This window comes from Marmota monax, unplaced genomic scaffold, assembly GCF_021218885.2.
Source record: "Marmota monax isolate L192 unplaced genomic scaffold, Marmota_monax_Labrador192_F-V1.1 WCK01_AAM20220418_F8-fsc00065, whole genome shotgun sequence".
Taxonomy (NCBI): domain Eukaryota; kingdom Metazoa; phylum Chordata; class Mammalia; order Rodentia; family Sciuridae; genus Marmota; species Marmota monax.
Window position 1 is genome coordinate 3,161,391 of NW_026694038.1, and position 22,027 is coordinate 3,183,417.

General features: G+C 34.7%; 1 protein-coding gene across 2 annotated transcripts in view; it reads left to right on the forward strand.

Moving 5' to 3' along the window:
* Positions 1-2,688: 2,688 nt before the first annotated feature.
* Hgf (hepatocyte growth factor) overlaps positions 2,689-22,027 on the forward strand; it is a 78,805-nt gene continuing 59,466 nt past the window's right edge. Inside the window, exons 1-6 of one of the 2 annotated variants that reach the window (XM_046464202.2) lie at positions 2,689-2,836; positions 3,057-3,218; positions 9,957-10,122; positions 13,982-14,094; positions 15,764-15,878; positions 20,949-21,091. In XM_046464202.2, the coding sequence (XP_046320158.1) occupies positions 3,131-3,218; positions 9,957-10,122; positions 13,982-14,094; positions 15,764-15,878; positions 20,949-21,091 (625 nt within the window). In that variant the 5' untranslated portion in view covers positions 2,689-2,836; positions 3,057-3,130. Of the gene's footprint in view, positions 2,837-2,975; positions 3,219-9,956; positions 10,123-13,981; positions 14,095-15,763; positions 15,879-20,948; positions 21,092-22,027 lie in introns of those variants that run through there. The other variant, XM_046464203.2, reaches the window with a different exon arrangement.

A 22,027-nucleotide genomic window follows, 5' to 3' on the forward strand; every position in this document is an offset into this window, starting at 1 on the left:
AGATAGGCTGTACTCCAAAATCCGATGACTCTTGATGTTTTAACTGCAGCTCAAGGAGGAACGTGCTATCGTGTTGTGTATACATTTCTGGCAATCCTGGCAATATTTCTGGTATTGTCCAGGTTAGTAAAACTTAATTATCACAGATGGAGGACTCAACCCTGTCTTTTCTAGACTATTGGAATAATTTGTTTGGCGTCTCTTATTGGTGGAAGGACCTTCTCATGACTTGTTTTTAAATCATCCTAGCTAGTATTTCATATGTTGCCTTGCCCATTGTCTCCCAGTACTACTTGACAATTGTTATTCCCCACCCCCTATAAGGAATATAGCACACTGATAAATAGATGACTCCTCCTTCTACTATGGACCCTTGGACCATCCTCACTCACCTGGCAGAAAGCAAGGACTTTGGGTTTCCTTCCCCTAAATGCTGCACCTTTCATCAGGAATCAGCCATAATTAGTCACAGTCAATTAATCTTAAAGAGTTTAGGGGTTCTTGTCCTCAAGAGGGAAATGTTAAGTAGATTAGTTAGCCATGAACAGTTAGGTAGAGGGAGATATTAAGCCCATGCATCAAGAAAAATCCAAGAGCCATAAAACTGAAACAGCAGGGATCATTATCTAAACAGGAAAGCATTTGGGAATGAGAGCTGAATGCCCAACCTTCCCCAAGATGTGGAGAATTATAACCCCTTGAAGAAAGTATTAATTAAATCCCTGGGACTCTAACTGAAACACATAAGCATCAGAGAAGTGGGGTCTGGTATATCAAGATCTCCCTCACAACCTGTTTCCAGAACAATGTTCCCATCCTCTCTTGTGACCAAGTACCTGGAAACTTCCCTTATGGTAAAACTATGTCACAACTACCCAATCACCCCAACGATCAGCATATTGAGACCCTCAAAAGGCAAGTTTGCTGAGGGCCATCCAAAGGGTAATAAACCCATTAAGGGGAAAAGAGAAATTGAAGCAAGAACAAGGGACTCAGGTTCCTTAAAATCTCCAACCCTGTGTGCACACTGTCCTTTCTTGGAGGTGGTCTGTGCATACCCCATGCTGTATGTTACCTTCACTTCTCATTCTATTAAACTTTTGCTTACAACTTTGTGTTTTGTTTGAATTCTTTTCAGTAGAGTCACAAGAACCATTACCCAAGGACTAGGTGGTTAGCCTGGCAGGCATCCAGCCATGAAACAATTTGACAGAGTCTTTTTAAAAACCATTTTATTAGAGTATTATAGTCATACATAGTAGTTGGGTTCATTTTTTTACAAAATGGTACATACATGTATTCGGATAAAGGCAAAAATGAAAAAGAAATAGGTGAGCACTAGGAAAAGGTAGTATAAAATGGACTCCTCAAAAGGAATTCTCTTATTCCTTCCCTTCCCTAAATATCCCATCTCAGAAATGTATGCAAGTATCAGGCAGGTCTTTTTCTTTTTCTTTCCCTTTCTTTCTTTTTCTTTCATTTTTTCATTCTTTATTTTTACTTTGCTTTTTACTCTGTTTCTTTCTTTCCTCTCTTTCTTCTTCCCTCTCTTCCTTCCTTCCTGCTTCTTACTCTTTTGCTTTCTCTGGAAGCGGGGGTGGGGAGGCTGCATGTGGAGGGGAGAAAAGGCTATTCTGTGACTGACATTGATTTTGCCAACTATGACTTCTGTACAGCTGTGCTGGGCTCTGGAGTCATCCCCACATTTTTCTTCACTTTCCCTTCCTGTCTTACAGTGGTGCTGGTTCTTATGGGTATCCATCTCGGAGATACACAGAGGCAATGACTCCTCAAAATCCATTAGAGATAAAGAAGTTGTTGCCTACTGTAATCAAAGCATCCCCCCTCAAATTGTAAAGAAAAAAAAATCTTCTGAATAAAATGAGAAGTCCAGACAATGATCTCATCAAAATGTGATACTTATGAATCCCCTCCACCCCCATGCAAGCTTGTACCTCAACTTTAGGAAGCTGGTGGGTGTGTGCAGAACAGAGCTAGAGAAAAGAAATATAAAATACATTTATTATTCAGGAATTAAAATAGATTGAGAAATTTCCAGTTAAAGTTATTTTTAGAAAGTGCATGCATATTGATATGTGTGTGTGTGTGTGTGTGTGTATAATATAAATTATATGGATGTACGTATATACAAGGACATATTGCCAAAGGAATATTTACCTGTCAGAGATAAGCAATTGACAATGACTCTCTCTTAGACATTTTAATAGGAACCATCACAAGTAAATCAGACAAGTTATTTTGGGTATATTTGTGGTGATTTGGGAGTTTGGCACAATGTCTGAAAAAGATTGCCTGCCCTGAGCCCATCAGACAAGGTGATTCTCACACTAGACAATCTGAGAGCTTCAGTTGTTCTTTTTTATTTATTTTTGTCTCACAAAACCACACCCTTTTCTTACCTAACCCCTCTCTACCTAGGCTGAAAGTGCCAGGGTTCTGCTCCTTCCCCTCCCTCCCACCTCTCTCCCAGTCTTTAAAACCCCAGGGAACCGGTGTGATTTGAACCAGTCTGTGATTTGAATCCCTAGGTTGCTCCAGCAGTGAAACTAGACAGATTAGGAGCTGGGGCACATTTGGCAGAAAAGCAGCTCTTTGCTTTCTTCTTATGCTGCTTCCCCTTCCTCTTTTCCCAAATAGATATGTAAACACATGTATTTTCCTGTTTAAATTGAGCGAATTGGTCCTCTGCCTGTGCCTTGATTTAACTATTGGGCTGAGTCTTGCTCCTCCCTTCCCTACTCGGATAGGAGCCACTAGGATCTGGAGCCTGAGCTTCCAAATTGGAGCTGGCCTCAGGCCAGGTGACCTTTTCTTTGTAAGTTTCTTTCTTAACGGGGGGAGTGGTGGGGGGTGGGATCTGTTGGGTGTTGTGGTGGGGGGAGTGAGGAAGGGAGGGGCTGGAAGAGAGTAAAGGGCTGTTGTTAAACAGTTTCTTACCGTAAGAGGGAGTTCAGACCTAGATCTTTCCAGTTAATCACACAACAAACTTAGCTCATCGCAATAAAAAGCAGCTCAGAGCCGACTGGCTCTTTTAGGCACTGACTGCGAACAGGATTCTTTCACCGGGGCATCTCCTCCAGTGGGACCCACCAGCGCGTCCCGCAGCACCATGTGGGTGACCAAACTTCTGCCAGTCCTGCTGCTGCAGCACGTCCTCCTACATCTCCTTCTGCTTCCCATCGCCATCCCCTATGCAGGTTAGTTTTTTTTTTTCTTATTATAATTATTATTTTAACTCTTGTCTTGCTAGCCTTCCCCTTTTCTTCTAACACACACTCTCTCTATTCCCAGCATCCTGGCTTAACTCAGTGTGTGGTATGGGTTTTCCAAACCTCTCATTATGCTTTCTTTTGACATTCTTTTTCTGTTTGAAAAGCATTTAAAATGATAATTAACATCCCCAGAGCACCCCTTCTTCCCCCTACTCCCACCAACCCAGCTTCATCTCATTTAGCCTAACAGTTGTGAATTATGGGATAAGAACGAAGTACTAAGACTGGCTGAAACTTTGTTGGTTTGGACAAATTAAAAAAGCTGAAGAGTCTGGTCCTAAGAGGGGAGAGGACTGGTCAGTCCAACAGAGACTCAGCTTTTTCCAGAGGACAATTTTCCAAGACAATTCTCTACCCCACATCATCTAGTCAAGATGCAGAGCCAAATTATGACGTTATACAGGTTTTCCTTTAGAGCAGACAAATTAAACTCAGATTATATGCATGTTATAAAAATGAAAGAGAAAGCCTCTCTTCTAAGTTCTCATTCTTTCTGGGCATGGAATGCCTTCCCCCTGAAACTGCAGTGCCTGGGAGGCAAAAACTGTGTGTGACTTAGATCAAAGATGCAGTATTGCTCCTTTCAGGCTCCTACTTTCTTCCTTGGATTTGCAGGTTGCTCAGGAGTTGCTTGGGCATTCAGAGTGCCTGGAAGTTTAGAGATCTCATTTTATGGTGTGGGAAGTTTTCTCTTGTTATCAGGACAAGAGGAAACATCTGTATTTGGTGTATTATCATTGTGGTGACTGGGGTGCCAACAGTAGAAGGCAGTGAACGTCCAGGGTAGGCACAGGGGAATAAAAGACTGGAACGCATGCCCAGATGGCAGACATGGCTTTGTACAATGCAAAACAGAACTGGCTGAATCTCTTGAGATAAGTAAAGTATGGAATTTATCAGACTTCTGATCTCGTTTCTGAGATAATACAATGGTTGAAAACTTCAAGAATTTGCTAAGTGATAAGAAAAATTATTTAGCCTACCTGGCTTTCTTCTATTTGGGGAAGTGGCCCTTTTGGAAAATGAAACTGTTTGGAGCAGGTCAATTTATAGTCATGTAGGTAAGATCTGTGAGGAGGTGAGAAAGAAATTCATGCACATCAAGCAGTTTATCATTCTTGAGATGTGTCATGTTAAAATACATTCATATAAGTCATTACTGGTTTAGGGGATGTTGAGCAAAAGTTGAAATCATGGCTAGTGTTTTTGATGGTTTTCCCTTTAAAAGATTACAATTTGTTGTGCTGAAGTAGAATAAAATTTACCTGAAATCATCTGTGTTAATGCAAGGAGAGCACAGTGTGGAAAACCCAAACAGTAGATTAACCATAGACAATGTCTATTTGTTTTTGGCATGCATTACGAAGTTTTGGCAGGAGATATACATTTGTAATTATATTTCACTTTGGCTAATGTTGAAATGACTGTGTTTCCTGACTATAGGGAGAAAGCAGCCCAAGTGTATGCTGGCAGGCAAGAAGAGGCCAGTTGAGAATTACAGATATATGTTATGAATAATTCCTGAAGTGGATAATGCTAAAATTATACTCAAAAGAGGGCCCACCATTTTTGGGTGGCAAATTTAATTTGATAGTTAAAAAAAAATAAAAAATGGCTTCCACAATGAAAACTGGGTAGTCTTCTTACAGCGTATAAAGCTTGTTCTTTTTTAATGTATTTTAAAATTGAACATGTAGAGTTGTTGTTACTTATTTTTGTTTTCATTGTACTTTTTCATGTATTATATCAAATTAGCACACTGTTAGAAAAGAAGTGGGTACTGTAAGTTCACAGCAATGATGAACAGAATGCATCATGGAGATGCTTTCTTGAAAAGTTTCTTAGGTTCAATATGGTTGATCCAAGTGATCCTTATTGGAGTCATTGGAGATTGAATTACCTTCTCTTCATTTCTACTTACACTGGAAACAAACATCCAATCTTCTGTAACAAAAGAAGCATTAAATGTGTACCTAATGTCCAAGAGTCTTTGGGTAACATAAAGATAAACAAATGGGGAAGGGACCTATATTTTTTAAGCAACTGTTATAGAACAAGTTCTAAAGTATATTTTATTTAGTTCTAATAAGATTGGCATTATTGGATTTATTTTACATGGAAAAATTGAAGTTTAAATACCTTAATTGTCTTAATATCTTCATTAGTTAAGAGACAGAGATCAGATTCCACCAAGTCTATGTGAATGAAATGTGTAATTATTTTTCTTTTACTTATATTGAAGCCAGAAGCAGTAAAATCAAATGAAATGTACTTCTAAAATATCGTTTGGCTAAGACAGGTTAAAAAAAAACCCTCTGTTTAGAAATGCTATTATACTATCATTGAGAGTTCATTCCTAGCTTAGTGAATCAAAGCAGGGTTAGGAGGTATATGGTATCCAAAAGTATGAAAAATGAGTGGTACCCTGGTGAGTACCTATGCTAGGAGGACAAAAGTGGCTAAAAGTGTAGAGGTGAGAAAGTATCACCGTTGCCTCAGAAAGACCTCCACATGGAAAGTCACAGTAGGCATTTGGGAATCTGAGGGGGAGTCTGGCCTGTGACTGGAACAGTGAGATGAGATAGAATGAAAAGCCTACAGGCTACAACATGTGGTCTCTATAGTGAATATTGTGGGCAGCAGGTGAAAGTTTTGCATTGACAAGATGCTTGACTGAAGTCCTACTTCAGTGTGGTTACTTCAGTTGCTATGTGGACAGAGTTGTAGGCAGAAGTGGACAGTGACATCAGAGACTAGGATGGGGTTTCTATATCAATGAAACCCTGAACAAGGAAGGAGATGGAGAGAAATATTAAGGAGGCGTGTCAAGCCCCATTGATCACTTCATTTTATAAATCTCCATGGAAGAGATTATAATATTGCTTCTCAAAAAGCTACATCTGGTTTAAATCTGACCAATCTCCTTTTGTCATCCTTATTTGTGATTTGGTTACCTTTTCTAAAGAAGGGGAGATGATTGTTGATTCGTGACTTCTGAGCCCTGATTCTAACAGTGGAGATGGGAACTTTTATTTGTGATTCTCATCTCCAGCCACAATCCTTTCTTTCCATTAATTCTCATTATACTTTCATCTTAACATCTTGCCACTTCAAACTGTTAATTACTAATCATGGAGGTAGGTTTCTCAGAATATGTGGAGCCAAATTCCTTCTTCTCTTCACACCCTGCAAATCCTTTCCTTGCACGATTTTCCTTTGAAGTCAATGGTTAGTCCATATAGAGGAAAATATATGAGGTACTGAGAGAAATGAGTGTGAAACCCTGGGACCAGAGGGAGAAATGTGTCTTTCTTCAAGCACCTTGATACTTTTGACCCCGCTTTCTGTTTGTAGGTTTTCACTAGCATCCTAATGATTTCAGATCTAAAATAGGGACTTTAGATTCTTCAGGAAATATAGCTTACAGAATATTTTCCCATACTGGGAGAAGTTTTTTTAAAAAAGAGTTATGATTTAAAATACAGGAAAGCATGACAAATTTGCAGTGATCTCTTACCCTTTGATTTCAATTCAATATTTTGTTTATAAACTTCAACTAACAGTCACACACAAAAATAATAGGAAAAAATCTGATCCAAAGATATTTTTGAGTTTCTTCCCAAATGAAGCTTGGCTTTTAACTGTTTTTGGTAAAACAAGCATCAGTTGTTAATACATATGGAAGGCAAAGTTGCAACTATTTTCAGCAAAGAAATTTTATTTTCAGATGCTGTTTTCCAATGACTTATGTTTTGAATTTTCTCTTATTGAATAAGTGATTGATTTTATAGATACGTGGGTTGTCTGATATACAACTAGCTTGAACTTTATATTTTTTGTACTTAGTTACTGACCTAGAGTAAATGACTTATAAGGCAAAGTTTATATGCCAGGAGGAGTCAGTAGTGAGGAGGGAGGCTTGGTATCTGGTTCTGACTGTCCCTGCTGAGCTTTATAGCCCCAGATCAGCTTTTTACTTCTATTTATGATCTAATAAATGAAAATTATAGATTGGTTTGTTTTTCAGAATACTTTTTGATCTTTAGCCATGGAAAACTGACCAGTAAGCAAGAATAGAGTATTTTATGTGATACAGCAGTAAGACCTTTCAATAGGGCAGCTGAGGATCTGTAGAATTAAATAAAACCAAGAAATTCACAGTGACCCCCTTTCTTCAAAATAGTCCTCATTTCTTATGTTCATATTGCATGGTATTAAGAAAGCAAACCAGACCCTTGATCAGGAGTTCTATTTTAAATGATAATTACTAAACTATATTAGGAATTTCATTTTGTCTTAGACTTTTTAAATGTATTTTTAAGCTCTTCTCTTACACTTTGACATGTTTAATAAATACATTATAAATACATTATACATCAGGAAAAAATAGTTTTATATTTTTAGTCAATGGAATTCATTTGCGAAATATATATCGATTTTCCATCTTGGTGAACAGTGTTTTTAGTAGATTTTTCTCCATCAACCAACTAGTATTTATTTCTGGGAAATATTCAACCTTGCAAAGGAAATCAAATTATTATGCTATGAACTATTTCAGATCACCAAAGAAATAGTGATGTAAGATCAAAGGAAGTGAAAAGTCTAAATGGAAAAACTTATCTCCGATTAACATGGTCTGTGACAGAAACCAAACTTTGAAAAAGAATTATGTCTTCTTTGTTTAACAGAATAGCCTTTTATTCTCTGGTGTCAGAAATTAAAGGATAAAATTTCTTTATTTTTTTTTCCTTTTTTGATGCTAGGAGATGCAACTTCAAAAACAAAACTAAAAATTTGCATATGCACATGGTTTTATCAAATTTATAAATTTATTTCCAAATATTTATTTAATGAGTATAGCTTAAATAATTCATTTTCATTCGCTATTAATATATTTTTCATTTTGTAAATTAATTGGTACATTAATGGTTCAGGTAGTTAAATCATTTGGCCAGAATTATCATCTCTCTGCCAATGTTATACAAGGCATTTGGCCCCATTTTCATTAAATAGCATTGATAGATCATTTGGTTGATTGAATATTTATGTTAAAATATCTTTTAACCTATATCTATTGTACCATAGCCCAATAGCCATTCTATCTTAAAGGGCAAAGAAAAGCAAAAAATAAAAATAAAAAGAAGAAAAAGAAAAATGAAAGTATCCTTATAGGAATTACACCAGTGTTTAGGAGATTGTTTTAAAGTTTTACAGAGAACCAAAAATTTAAAATACCTTATGTTTTCTCTATTTATTGTGGGCTTCAGGTTAAGAGAGACTTTAATAAATAGCATCTGCATGTTTAGTAAACCAACTAGAGCCAGTTGTTTCTGGCAAACTCAGGATGTGATGCCATTCTTGGTACCTCACTCTGCTAGCCAGATTTCCAAATTTTCTACACAGAGTATTTCACCATTTTTTTTTTGACACATTTGTACCACATAAAGATCAGGAATACATGTCCTGTTCTACCATCCAAGTTTCTTCTGAATTGATAGCTGTGAACCAAATCTTCAGTGTTTACAAATCATATTTCCGCAGACATTCTTGACAATTCTTAGATAAAGATGGCATGGCGAGTAGTTCAGAGTTGTAATTCTGAAGGCGGGCAGCTGGCTTTTTAATCTGAGATCTTCTAAGTGCGTCAATTAATTTTCCCTGGTTGTTGGTTTCTTTGCTTTGAAAATGAAGGCATCATTACTGCCTTTGTTATAAGGATGTTCAAGAGATTGACAGGCAAAGGGGCCCAATCATGTTCATACCTGTTATATGACAGCTGTAATCTATAAAATATTTTGATCCATATTATAAAGATGATGATCATTATTAGACTTGGGAAAACCAAGAATAAAGCAATACGTTTTTGAACTATTAAGTTACCCATAAGATTAAGACTAGAGGATGTTTTGGTTCTGTTTTTCAGGTTTTTAGTAGGAGGGTTCATGTTATCTTAGGGTTTTATATTTTCATGAAGAAAAATGATATTGCTACATTAAAGGATGAAGTTTTACATACATTTGATTTACAGCATTTGGCTTGATCTCAAGACAAACAGTTCAGTGATAGTAAGAGATAATGCCCTAAAGCACAGAAAACATTTATGTTGTAAATGAGAAGAGAGGGCTAAAATATGAAAAGTATGAAACAATTTCAAAAGCAGATCAGAAGAATTTGTCCACTGTGTTTTTTAGTGAAAAGTTTCTCACTTTGAATTGTCTTACTGATTAACACTCAACTCACAGAAGAACCAATTTTAGAAAGAAAATGGAAAATTTAATTATGAAGCATGGCATGGTATGGTCTTTGCACAGATGCTTGCTTGCATGCTGGTGGGAGAATATAACTTCTTTAGGGTGAACTCCATCCTAATTACTTAACAACTGTTTCCATAGGGTTATTTATTTATTTATTTATTTTAGCATGAACTGTATTCTTATTTTGAAATGCATCCTTCACTTGAAAGAAATGTAGATCCGTGACTCCATATGACAAGTAGTCTTCTCTTGCTCTTAACTATTCCCTAACTCACTCCACCCCCCCAGTCCTGGAGATCTAGTATGTTACTGAATAAAATTGCTATAGGTAATCTTTAAGCACTTGTTTTTCTATATAAGCCTTACAAGGATTTCTCCTATATTTATTTTTTATTTTTTGTATTAATAGAGGGACAGAAGAAAAGAAGAAATACACTCCATGAATTCAAAAAGTCAGCTAAGACAACTCTAATCAAAGAAGACCCATTACTGAAGATTAAAACCAAAAAAATGAATACTCCAGACCAATGTGCCAATAGATGTATTAGGAATAAAGGACTTCCATTCACTTGCAAGTAAGTTTTTGAATTTCCTTCTTAAGATACTTCCCCAAATATTGTGTACACATAAATGTATATACATTGTAACTGTGTTTTACTTTTTTTTCTCTCTCTTTTTTTTGTATTCAAAATATGTACTTTGCCCATTAAACTAAATTGAATTCTAGATTTACCTCATTATAATAGAAGACGTATCTTTCAGTTGAGGGAGGTATGGCTTGAGTGAAAGAGTACAAAAAACACCTTCTAAAATCCAGTGTCCTTGATTTTTTATTTTTTTTCTTTTGTTTTCTCATCTTATGCACAATCTAACTAAAATCAAATTAAATTGACTTTTATCTCTCCAACATTTAAAAAATATTCTATTAAGAATAAACCATTTCTTTTCCCTTGCAAAAGAAGTGAAGAAAATTGGGCAACAGCCAAAATTTACTGCAACTTATACAGTTGTCTTCAGGGATTTAAATAAAAGGTGTTGAGTGAGTTAGATAAAAAACTAGAGGGATTGGTGTCAGCAGCAGAGCCTGTTTAAAAGAAGTTAGGGGATAGTGATGATGAAGTCTCACATGAACAATGATTGAGCATTTCAAGGAGGCTGGAGGGGACTGAACTAGACAGTTTCTTATCTTTTACCAGTCTCCATGTGACCTCATAGGGAAGAATTCTTACTGTTTTGCCAGTGATCCCAGTGGATAAGACATAGCTTGGGGCCAGAATGGTGATGATTTCATCTCAATAGTCTTCCAAACTGCCAGGAGGAGGTGTATTTCCTTATTCTTCTTTGTAAAAATTCTCTCTTTTCATTTATTTCTCTTCTTTCATTCCCAATTTTATCTCCTTTTAAAAACAGGATTGTGTGTAAAATTCTGAAATTTTTAACCCTAGCTTATTACATTTGAATAGTGACACCGAATGTGTGAACACAGGGTTTAGCAATATGTCATGACAAGAAGTACTACTTTTATCTTGTCAGTCTTCGAGGAATGAACATTATAGACCTGCAGGCATAGGGCATTGTTTCAATCAGCTTTTTCCATACTGTGACCAAAAAAATGTGTCAAGAACAACAGAGAGGAGGGAAAGTTTATTTTGGCTCATGGTTTCAGAGTTGATCAGTCCATGGTTGGCCAACTCCATAACTCTGGACCCAAGGTGAGGCAAAACATATTGGGGGAAGAGCATGGTGGAGGAAAGCAGTTCAAGACACGGCAACACGGAAGGAAACAGAATGGGGGAGGATGGGGGAGGGAGCTCACTGCTTACCAGGGGCAAAATATAAACCCCAAGGGCATAATCTAAATGACCTATCTCTTCCAGCCATACATTACTTGCCTAGAGTTATAGCCCAGTTAATCCAGATCAGTGGATTAATCTCCCTTCTTGCATTGTCTCACACATGATCTTCAGGGGAAGGCCTCATATCTAAACCAAAACATGGCCAAAGAAGGTCTTCAACAGATTTAGACAGAAGAAGGACTATCTCTTTTCTTTTTCTATAGCCAAGCTATTACTTTCAGGGAAATATTTCCTGGCAAAGGGAGTGAGAATTGACTTTGCTTGTATGATTATTTTGCTACAATTAACACAATTATTTAATTCTGTTTCATTCCCCGTCTTTTATATAAAGCCTTGAGACTGTTAGAAATAAATTAGGAAAAATTACTTTCAGTCAACATCTCAGCTCTGTAGATTTATCTAGATGTTCTTTTGGCAATTGAATAGGTTGGCATTGTATTTTCTTCCTCAGGGTTCGAAAAGGATAACTGTATTTCATGGTTGATTTTTAACTATAAATCTGAAAACATATTCTCCTTGGTCTAAAAGTAACAAAAGTATCGCTAACACTGAATATTCACATTCATCATTCTTACTTTGTTTTATTTAGTAGAGGCTAAGATGATTTTGCTGCTTTGAAAATGTCACGTTGGCCTTATTAATAAATACTCTAATATCTCATTTATATAAAGTTTGAGATTTTCTTATCAAATTCTTGTTGAGTTATATTTTATATTCAAATATATGTTGACCTATGCAGAAAACCACATGTAATATTGCATACGTACAAACAAGGTTCTTCTGCCCATTAATGGTAAAATTTTCACATGTCACTAAATACAGCAGTTATTTAGAATTGAAAGGACATATTGAAATTTGGTTCTTTTTAAAATTTATTCTTTAGTTGGACACAATATATTTATTTATTTATTTTTATATGGTGCTGAGGATCGAACCTAGGGCCTCACACATGCTAGGCGAGCACTCTACTGCTGAGCCACAACCCCAGCCCATTGGTTCTTAATGAATCAAAAAAATCCTGTTTCCAGAGTTGTCATAGGACTAAAAAGTGATGAAAACCACACTACTTGGAAAACATCAAGAAAGTTGTGTAAAGTGAGGCAGAGGTATAGAACATTCTCAAACACTATTACCTCTTGAGCAGGAATCAACAGTGTTGATGTTATAGGAACTGCGTTCCTCTTTGCTAGGTAGAAAGATGACAGAATGCCTGGTTCTAAGCTCTCCAGAAAATGGCTCTCCAAATTCATGAACTGACTTAAGAAAACAGGAGTCTTTTTTCTTCTAGCCATGACTGCCTGGTAATGAAGTTGCCCTCCAGACATAAAACGACTAGAAAATAGAAAAAAGTCATTTTTTAAAACAATATGGTAATCTAAATAAAGCTCAGATTAAAAACTCTTAAAGTCATATTTGAAAGAAAATACAACCATGTAATTGACAGTCTCAAACACTCCATATGTATGTGTAAAACAACGTTTTAAAATGCTATTCTTAGAGAATATATTGTTATAACGGAATGAGAGAAAGGTTTAATGAGATTAGCAACTGAAAACTCTGAACTCTGTACCAATACTTTTCATTCATTAATTCCTCCTTCCTTCCTTCCTTCCTTCCTTTCTTTTTCTTTTTGGTTCCTTTTAAATATACATTACTGTAGAGTGTATTTTGACATATTATACATACACAGAGTATAACTTATTCTAATTAGGATCCCAGCATTTACCCACTTTTCTAATAAAAAATACTTTTTTTTTTAGCAATTTTGGGGGTATTTATCATTTTGTTTTAGATAAAAATTTTATGAACCAGAACAGCAAAATCTAGTATGATTCTTAGCTATGGTTATGTAGGAGTGACACGTTTTAGCAATTTTCCTTAAGATGATACATCAAAAGCATATTCTCTAACACTTACATTTTTTTTATTAAAATGCCTATGCAAGAAAACTTATTTAGGAAATAGTGATTTGAGCAAACAAAATTATCCTCATAGCAAGATTTTTATAGCCTTCAATAATCTCTAGTATATCATGACTCACCAAGAAGGGATATTATATGTAAAAAATTTTAAACATTTGATTTCAGAACATTCTTTCCTAGGAGAATCTCCAGAAGTGGTCATTTGTCTAATGCACCTTAGGAAATACATTTAAAAATCTATTTAGTACAATTACAAACTTTGGAACATCATTCTGATATCTCAAATAATTTGTATGTAACTGCAAATAAAATCTAACCTGGTGGGTATTTAATAAAAAGTCTTCACAGATAACCAGGTAGTTGTGTTACATATTGACATTGCTGGTTGAAGCTCTTATTTTTCTACAAGTAATTTGGAATAACATGAGAACATTGCAAATAGCATTTGATTTGATATAAAATGCATACCTACAAAACATTTTTTTTCCTCATCTGGCATCAAAATGGTCAGTTTGAAATTACTTATGATTTTATTATGAGTATACAGTAATGCCTCTGTTTTTATATATTGTCCTCCTTGGTAAACCATATGCTGTTCTTTCAAAATTGTATAAATAGTAGTATTCCTTCTTTTCATTCAGATATTTTTTTTTCAGGGCTTTTGTTTTTGATAAAACAAGGAAACGATGCCTCTGGTTGCCTTTCAATAGCATGTCAAGTGGAGTAAAAAAAGAGTTCGGCCATGAGTTTGACCTCTATGAAAACAAAGGTAACTGACATTTTCCTAAATATTTCATAATGAAATAAAATATGAAATAACACATCTGTCACTTCCTGCCTCCCTGCTTTTCCCCACTGATGTTTCCATTATATGATAATATGTTATTGCAGTTAATTCATCCATTAAGCCTGATGAAAGGAGTACCCTATTTTTAGAATATTTCCCCAATTTTCTATAAACTAGATGTCCTCCTTCCTCTTTGGCGTTTTTGAAGGGGCATCTCTTAGAACTGGTATTCTTCCTATTCTCCTATTTTAGAAAGTATCTCCTTATCTTATTAGATTAAGTACCCTGTATTGTGTTGAATTTTTAGCTTATAGACTTTTAATTTTAAGAACTTTGGATATCTAATCTATTATAGTGAATTGATAAGAAATAAAATATGGAGATTCTGGACAAATAAATTGGATCTATACCTAATCATATAGTTTAAAAAAAATTTTAAAGAGGGTATAATTAATATGTACCAATAAAAATGGTTTAAAGTGTTTTTCTATTTTTTTAAGTTGTAGATGGATACAATATCTTTATTTTATTTATTTAGATATGGTGCTGAGGATTGAACCCAGTGCCTCATAATTCCGAGGCAAGGGCTCTGCCAATAAGCCACAATCTCAGCCAGGTTTAAAACATTTTTTAAAAGGGATTTAGACTGTATTATTTGTTAATTTCTCTCTTCTGGTGGTCTGATATTGAACTCACAAAATATTTACATTGTTCAAAAGCAGAATTATGTAAATTAAATCATAAAATATTAAATAAATATCAATTTACAAATCAAATCTCCCATCATAGAAAACAACAATTATGGATTATACACATGAAAATAACTTTTATTTTAAAATTAGTGTTTTCAAAAAAACATGATGTGTCCTATTAAATTTGGTTATTTGATACTATATATAGATTTTTCGTGTTGATGGGTTAATGTTTAACTAAAATTAAAAGGAAATTGATGGTAGAAAATAAGGTAATCTTTCTACATATTCTAATAATTCTGCAAATCCACAAACAACTCATAATCTAACCTAAGAGCATTCTAATTCATTCTTTCTTTTAGTTTGTTAACAGCTATAGTACTATTATTTGATAGAAATATGCAGCTTCTTAAAATTCAGCTTTCTTGTAATTTAGCAGCTTAAATATTGGAGAAAATATGAAAAATAGTAATCAAACTAATATAATTATCATATATATATCACACAATTTTACCTAGTTAAAAAAAGAAATTAATTTTGTTATCTTAAACTTCTGAATTCAAAACAGAGTTTAAGAATCAATTTTTATTTTTAATATTTTCTTTAGACTATGCACATGAGCAAATCACAATGGCCTGGCTACTTGAGAATATAGACTATTATTCTGTGTTATCTCTGTGGTTATCTATGTTTAATATACTCACAAAATTAAAGCTTCTCAATAGTCTTCCTGTTTGTTTTAGATTATTCTGAAATATGTTATTTTGAAAATAGTAGAAGCTTTAGGAAAAACATGTCTGTGTTATTTGAAATAGTTGAACAGAGTTAATTTCTTACAGATTTAAATGGAATTTTATTTTTTTTCTTTAATAAATACAGCATACAAAAACCCACACAATATTAATAAGGTTAAAAAAAAAGACACATTTTTACAACATTTTCTTTTGCTTCTTCAATAGACTACATTAGGAACTGCATCATTGGTAAAGGAGGCAGCTACAAGGGAACAGTGTCTATCACCAAGAGTGGCATCAAGTGCCAGCCCTGGAATTCCATGATACCCCACGAACACAGGTAAGAACAGCATGAAGAAAAGAGGATGTGGCCTCTGTCTTTTGCCTATTAACAATCTCACATTAGTCCATGTGAATGATTTTACAGTTCTATGAAAACTTGGTCAACATTGCTGAATTGTAAGAAATCAAGGCTTATGACTGATATTTACCAAAAGAATAACAAAGTTATATTAAAATGTGGCCTGCATTTTCTTACTTTAATGCTTAAATTTATTAATCTTGATGTTTGTGAACAAATAGTGAAAATATACGTTATGAGGAAAAAAGATTTTTCCTCTTTTTGCCTTTGAGAAAACACTATGTAGCTAAAGGGTTGATAGTGATAAATCAAAGTGTATCAGACTCGGACCTTATGTAGGCTAAGGGTACTTTAACGTTGGTGGATTCCAACTTTGCACATTAAAATCACCTATTGCAAGCCCTTGAAGAATCTTACCGTGTGGAGAAACATAGCAGTTAAATCAATCCCTGGGGGGAATGGGATACCAGTGTGTTTTTGGCAGCTCCCCAGATGATTCCAAAGCACAACCAAAGCTGAGAAGCACAGCTAATAACTCATGCCTCAGAATTACTCCCTTCACTATTGTCTAAAAAAGGATAAAGAAAATTGGAAATTAAATGTCTACACTGAAGAGAATTGTGTTTATTATAATTGATGAGTACTATTTAAAGACTGGTAAACATAATATTCATAGGCTCATTAGATTTAATCATTGTGGAGGAAAAAATATATGTATTTAATACCTACCAGAGAACTAAATATAGACATGGTTTTACAAATGTATTTCACAAATAATTTTAACTGGAAATGAAGTTGTTTTGAAACAACTCTCCTCTGGTTAGTAAATACATTGGATGATTCAGTTTCCAGTGGCAAGTGCCTTGCTGAGCAGTTTACTGGTGTATCTCACACAGTCATGCAAACATTGTAGTGGGTTTTAGTTCTATTTAATATACATGGTGACACTGTAGCATAAAGAACCTTAGTGTATTTCTGTAAATAGTAAATAGTATAGTGATAAGCCCAATCAGTATCACTATGTAACCTGTGCTTGTAACAACTCTAGGGCACAAAATACTTGGCTTATCAGTAGGACACAGTCTGTGACACATTGTTGCAATACTAATGATGACTTGGCCTTGATGGATACACTTTTGATTTTATTCTGCTTTTTATTAGCATACGTTTATGATATGGTTGATTTTGCTTTAGTAAACAGAGATTAGTTATTTGTCCCACATATAAAGAAAGAGTTCTTTCTCAATAGGACAAAACCCTGATCTTGCCTAGTTTACACCACCTAGTTCAGTGTCCAAGCTGAACCAGTTGACAGTATTTTAATAATAGAACATCCAAATACAATTTTATTTTATTTTATTTTTTGGTGCTGGTGATTGAACCCAGGGCCTTGGGCAGGCAAGGCAAGCACTCTACCAACTGAGCTATATCCCCAGCCCCATTTTAATAATAGAAAACTATTTTTTCAAGTTAGTTTGTAACAGTTACATGGAAATATCTTGGAAACTATCTTTATGTTACAAAATGAGCAGTATAATTGACTTTTTCTTAAGGATCTGCATAATGAAGAAGACATTTTATTTAAATAGGTAGATCAAAGTGTTTCACAAACACAGAAATAGCATTTGAAATCAATCCTACCTTAGTCCAAGAGAGTGCATTGAACTGACATAGCAGAGGTCTTATTTCAATCCAAATTCTCTATGATTGTGATTCTTTGCTAGAGGAGTAAATGCGAAATGTATCTCTCTGGGAACTGGCTTCAAGTCTAATCAGCTATTTACCAAAGAACATTTCCTTGTGGTATAGAAGTTTATGGCTGAGGGGATATTGTATTATTAATCAAATTATTTTTGTATCCAATGGGAGCAACATTTAATTTTAATCAATTAGCAGCTTATGGAAAAAGAACTATGTTTGTGTCTGAAGGAGTGATTTACTGTTGACTCCCTAATTGAAATATTTTACAAGTGGCTTAATGAAAAGATGATGATAGATGATGAAATTAGTATAGAAGCTTAACCAGAAAATCAGGTGACCTGATATCTACATCTATATCCTTCATTAACCATCCAGCATTCATTAAGGAAGCAGATGATGGAATTGATAAAGTTTCCTCTGAGCATAGTTTATATTAAAGAAAAGAAAGGGAGGCTAGCACCCAGAAGACCTAGTATATATTTCAAAATATATTTGGATATAACCCAAATTCAAATATTTCTTCTCTCCTAAAGCCTTGCTAACAGCAAGGACAGAGTACTAAAAATAGTACGTGTATGACGAAAAGCTTATTACAAAGCCTACAGACCGGCACAGACCTTGTGTGAAATAGGCTTTTGTAAATATTTGTCACAAGAACACTCACAGGTGAAAAGGCAGGGCCAGCCTTCATCCCTTGACCATTTATGGGATGCTGAGGAAAGTCAGGCTAACCGTCTTGGGACACAAAAGAAAACCAGTTTGGGTAAAAGGTCAAATATACCAAAGAATGAAGAAAAGAGATGCCCCACACTGTTTTTTAACCTCAATGTTCTAAAGAGGCATCTGATATGGATTGATTCAGAATTGTGGCAAGAAGCCCAACTTTTCACTTTATGAAGTCTTTTGGGAAAACTTTATTCAAATTTTGACCATATCTTGTTTTAATTTCTACTTTATCTATCTCTCTTCCTTTCTTCTTTTTTTTCCCTCCATTAAATTATTGATTGACACATTCACTACTTAATAACTTCTCTTTGGCTTTGCAAATCCACTAGAAAGATGTATATGTATTTCTCTCTCTCTCTCTCTCTCTCTCTCTCTCTCTCTCTCTCTGTGTGTGTGTGTGTGTGTGCGTGCATGCATGGATTTAAAAATTCTCTTTAAGACTGTGGATATTGAATACGTGTGTATTGAATGTGTGCTAAAGCCACTAAACTTAATTTTAAAAGGACAGAAAAATGCAACATATAGTAATTTTGCTCGTCCCATTTATCCTTTAAATGAAGAAATTAAAACAATAGATAAATTGTTTAAGGACCATGTCATACACTAGTCAGGTGAAATATATGAGGCAACAATATGGTTTTGTGATATAACTACTTATTCTTACCACTCTACTTTTTATATATTATAGAGTTTTGGTAGAATTTTCATAAGTAAGTTTGACTTCATGAATATAAGAAAGCAAAAGTCAGTTTTGATTGTCAAAAAATGAGTATTATATAAATTTTCTATGACAATTTGAGGATAGGCCAAAAAAATGAAAGAAAATAATTTCAGGGTGTCACAAACAAGAAAAGATAGACTAAAAAATATTCTGGAATGATGGAGCTAAGACAATAAAAAAAGGTTTTTTTTAAATTAATAACTGTTAGAAACCACTGTGAAATTATGATGAGCTTTAATTATGACCTAATGTTTTATTTTTATTTTTGCACACTTACAATGTTAGTGAAGTAAGGCTATAAACTATCTAAAGACACTTTGGTGTTGCATAGTGTTTATAATATTTAATTTGGTTCATTGAAAATGTTGACTCAATGATAAGTCTCTTAGAATAGGCTATTTCTTTTTGAGCACTAATTTATATTTTCAGAGGACTTGACTCTGGTGTATGTACATTCATGTCTAAATAAAAGAATTTTATTGCAAAACATCGCTTGGTACCTGACCTAGGCCTGCATACATTCTGTGTCATAACATTAAAAAATGCTTTTTTTCTTTTTGATTGACATATAATGTCTGTGTGTTTATGAGATGAAACATGATGATGCATGTATATATTGGCTAATAACCAGCCAAAGGTAATTAGCATATCCATTTCATAATTAGAACTTTCACTGAGTAGGGAACACATTTGAATCATATTTATTGAGAGATTGAAATCCTTGGACTTTAAGTACATGTAGAATTCTGAGATTCTGAGATCAGCAAAGCAGACATATATTTTCTTTAGCAAATACACAATAGAAAGGTGAAAATGAGAGATGATTTTCAAAAAAAGCTTTTTACTGGTATAATCTACAGATGTATATTCCTTTATTAATGATTTTTCTGTGCAGCCTAGCAGACAAATGTATCATCATTGAGTCCAATTCCATGAGTAATACAAAAAGAATATATAGGCTTTGGCCTGTTCTGATGTGTTGGAATACTTTATGCTGGTAACAAAACTATCACAAAGGCACTAGAAATTTTAGGTGAAGGTAATGTACTGAAGTTACAGCACCCAATGGCTTACTATTAGAAGTTATATCTGGGAACAACAAGTCCCAGTTATAATCAATACTATAAAATTTTTTGAAGAGAATAAGCAATTGTGTTCTTTATTATGACATCATAGTGACTACAAGGTTGAATGTGCTTAATCATAGGCTGCATTTCTCAACTATCAATTACTCCATCATCCTTTGAACATCTTAAAACAACCACATAAAGTTATAGGATATGTTTGTACTCAGTGTGTATATAGTAAAACTAACAGGCTGGGAGAGGTTGCCTTTCTTGCTGGGTGTCACAGTTAGTAAGAGAAAGAGCTGACATTAGAGCCCAGATTGGATTCAGTTTTGTATTCTTTGTTCATGTTATTTCATCAATCTGTTTCTCAATTGTATAGAAGGGGGCGCTAGTCCTCAAAAGAAAAGCAGTGATCAGACAGCTAAGGACCTTGCATAAGCAGGGTAATGGTGAGATGTCGAAGTTGATTGCAGTGATTTCCCAGTTCTCTCTTTAGTGGCCTTGCCCAAGCACTTGCTGTCTTCCATTGGAGCTTTGGAATTGTATTTTTATGATACACCAATTACATGCTTGAGTATTTGCAGTTTAGAAAATCCAGATACTAATAATTCTTGATGTTGAATATGGAAGTTCGGTAAGGTAAACTTTAATAAAATTCAAGTATTTTATGAATATATGGAAATGACAGAATTTAAGATATATGAAAGTATACATAAGAGACTTAAGGGTTTCTTTACTTTCAGAAAAATCTTACTATTAATTCATAAAATTAATAGGCCAAACATAAAGTTGCATGCTCTTATACTGTAATGATTATCATTTTAAAACTAGCTTTTTGCCTTCGAGCTATCGGGGTAAAGACCTACAGGAAAACTACTGTCGAAATCCTCGAGGGGAAGAAGGGGGACCATGGTGTTTCACAAGCAATCCAGAGGTACGCTACGAAGTCTGTGACATTCCTCAGTGTTCAGAAGGTAAATGAACCTGAATGCCGTGTGGGGACTCTATTCCCCTGTGTAGAACTGTAACTCACATTAAAGCTTAATAGGAGCAAATCAATTACAAATAAACATCTTGTTCATTCAAATGCAACCATAGATAATTATTTGAGCATTCTTACACAATGTTTTACAATCTGATGATTACCAGATTACTGCACAATAATGGAGCAAGCTATCCACTTGAATTTAAATGTCAGCCTGAGATATCCCTTTGGGGAAAAGTTAAAAGTGGGCTTACTTACCTGCTGTCTTAAGCTCACCTACCTCCAACTCTGCTTTCATGGATCACCTGAAAGGAGCTGAATGAAATTAGCTCTTTAGCAGTAATGGTAGGTCTGTTCATCCAGCACGTGCTTCTGTCTAGATTTGGTCAAAGCTGCTCTGATGTGGTATGTCCAAGGTCTGTGTACCCAGAAGAGAATATAACAGGGGCTCAGTGGAATGGAAGTTTGAAACCCTTGTGTACATTTCATTTAATGAAAATGTGACTAGAACCAAATTGGACACAGACTGGGACTGAGTGCCACTCAGAATAGTATCTGAAGAGATGGAAGCAGTGGGCCCCAAATTTTCTTGAAGTCAGGTACCCTAAACCCATGTCTATATATTTTTTAACCAAATTCTCACAGCATAAAGAGTACTATTTTTACAATTTCAGTGGAAAATTGAGTGACTGACAAGATGGAATAATAACCATTTCAGCATTGTATGTGGTTTCAGTCTTCTTAGTCATTTGGCTACCGAATAGCTGGGTTTTTCAACTCTGTCAAAAATCTATAATTCTCCAAATCCAAATGAGATATGGATAAATTATTTTAAAAGTTCATTAGGATTTTGAAGTCCTAGGGGAGGGGAAGGGACTGCTGGAATACTGACCAATTTTTATAATAAGATATTTTACCTGTTTAT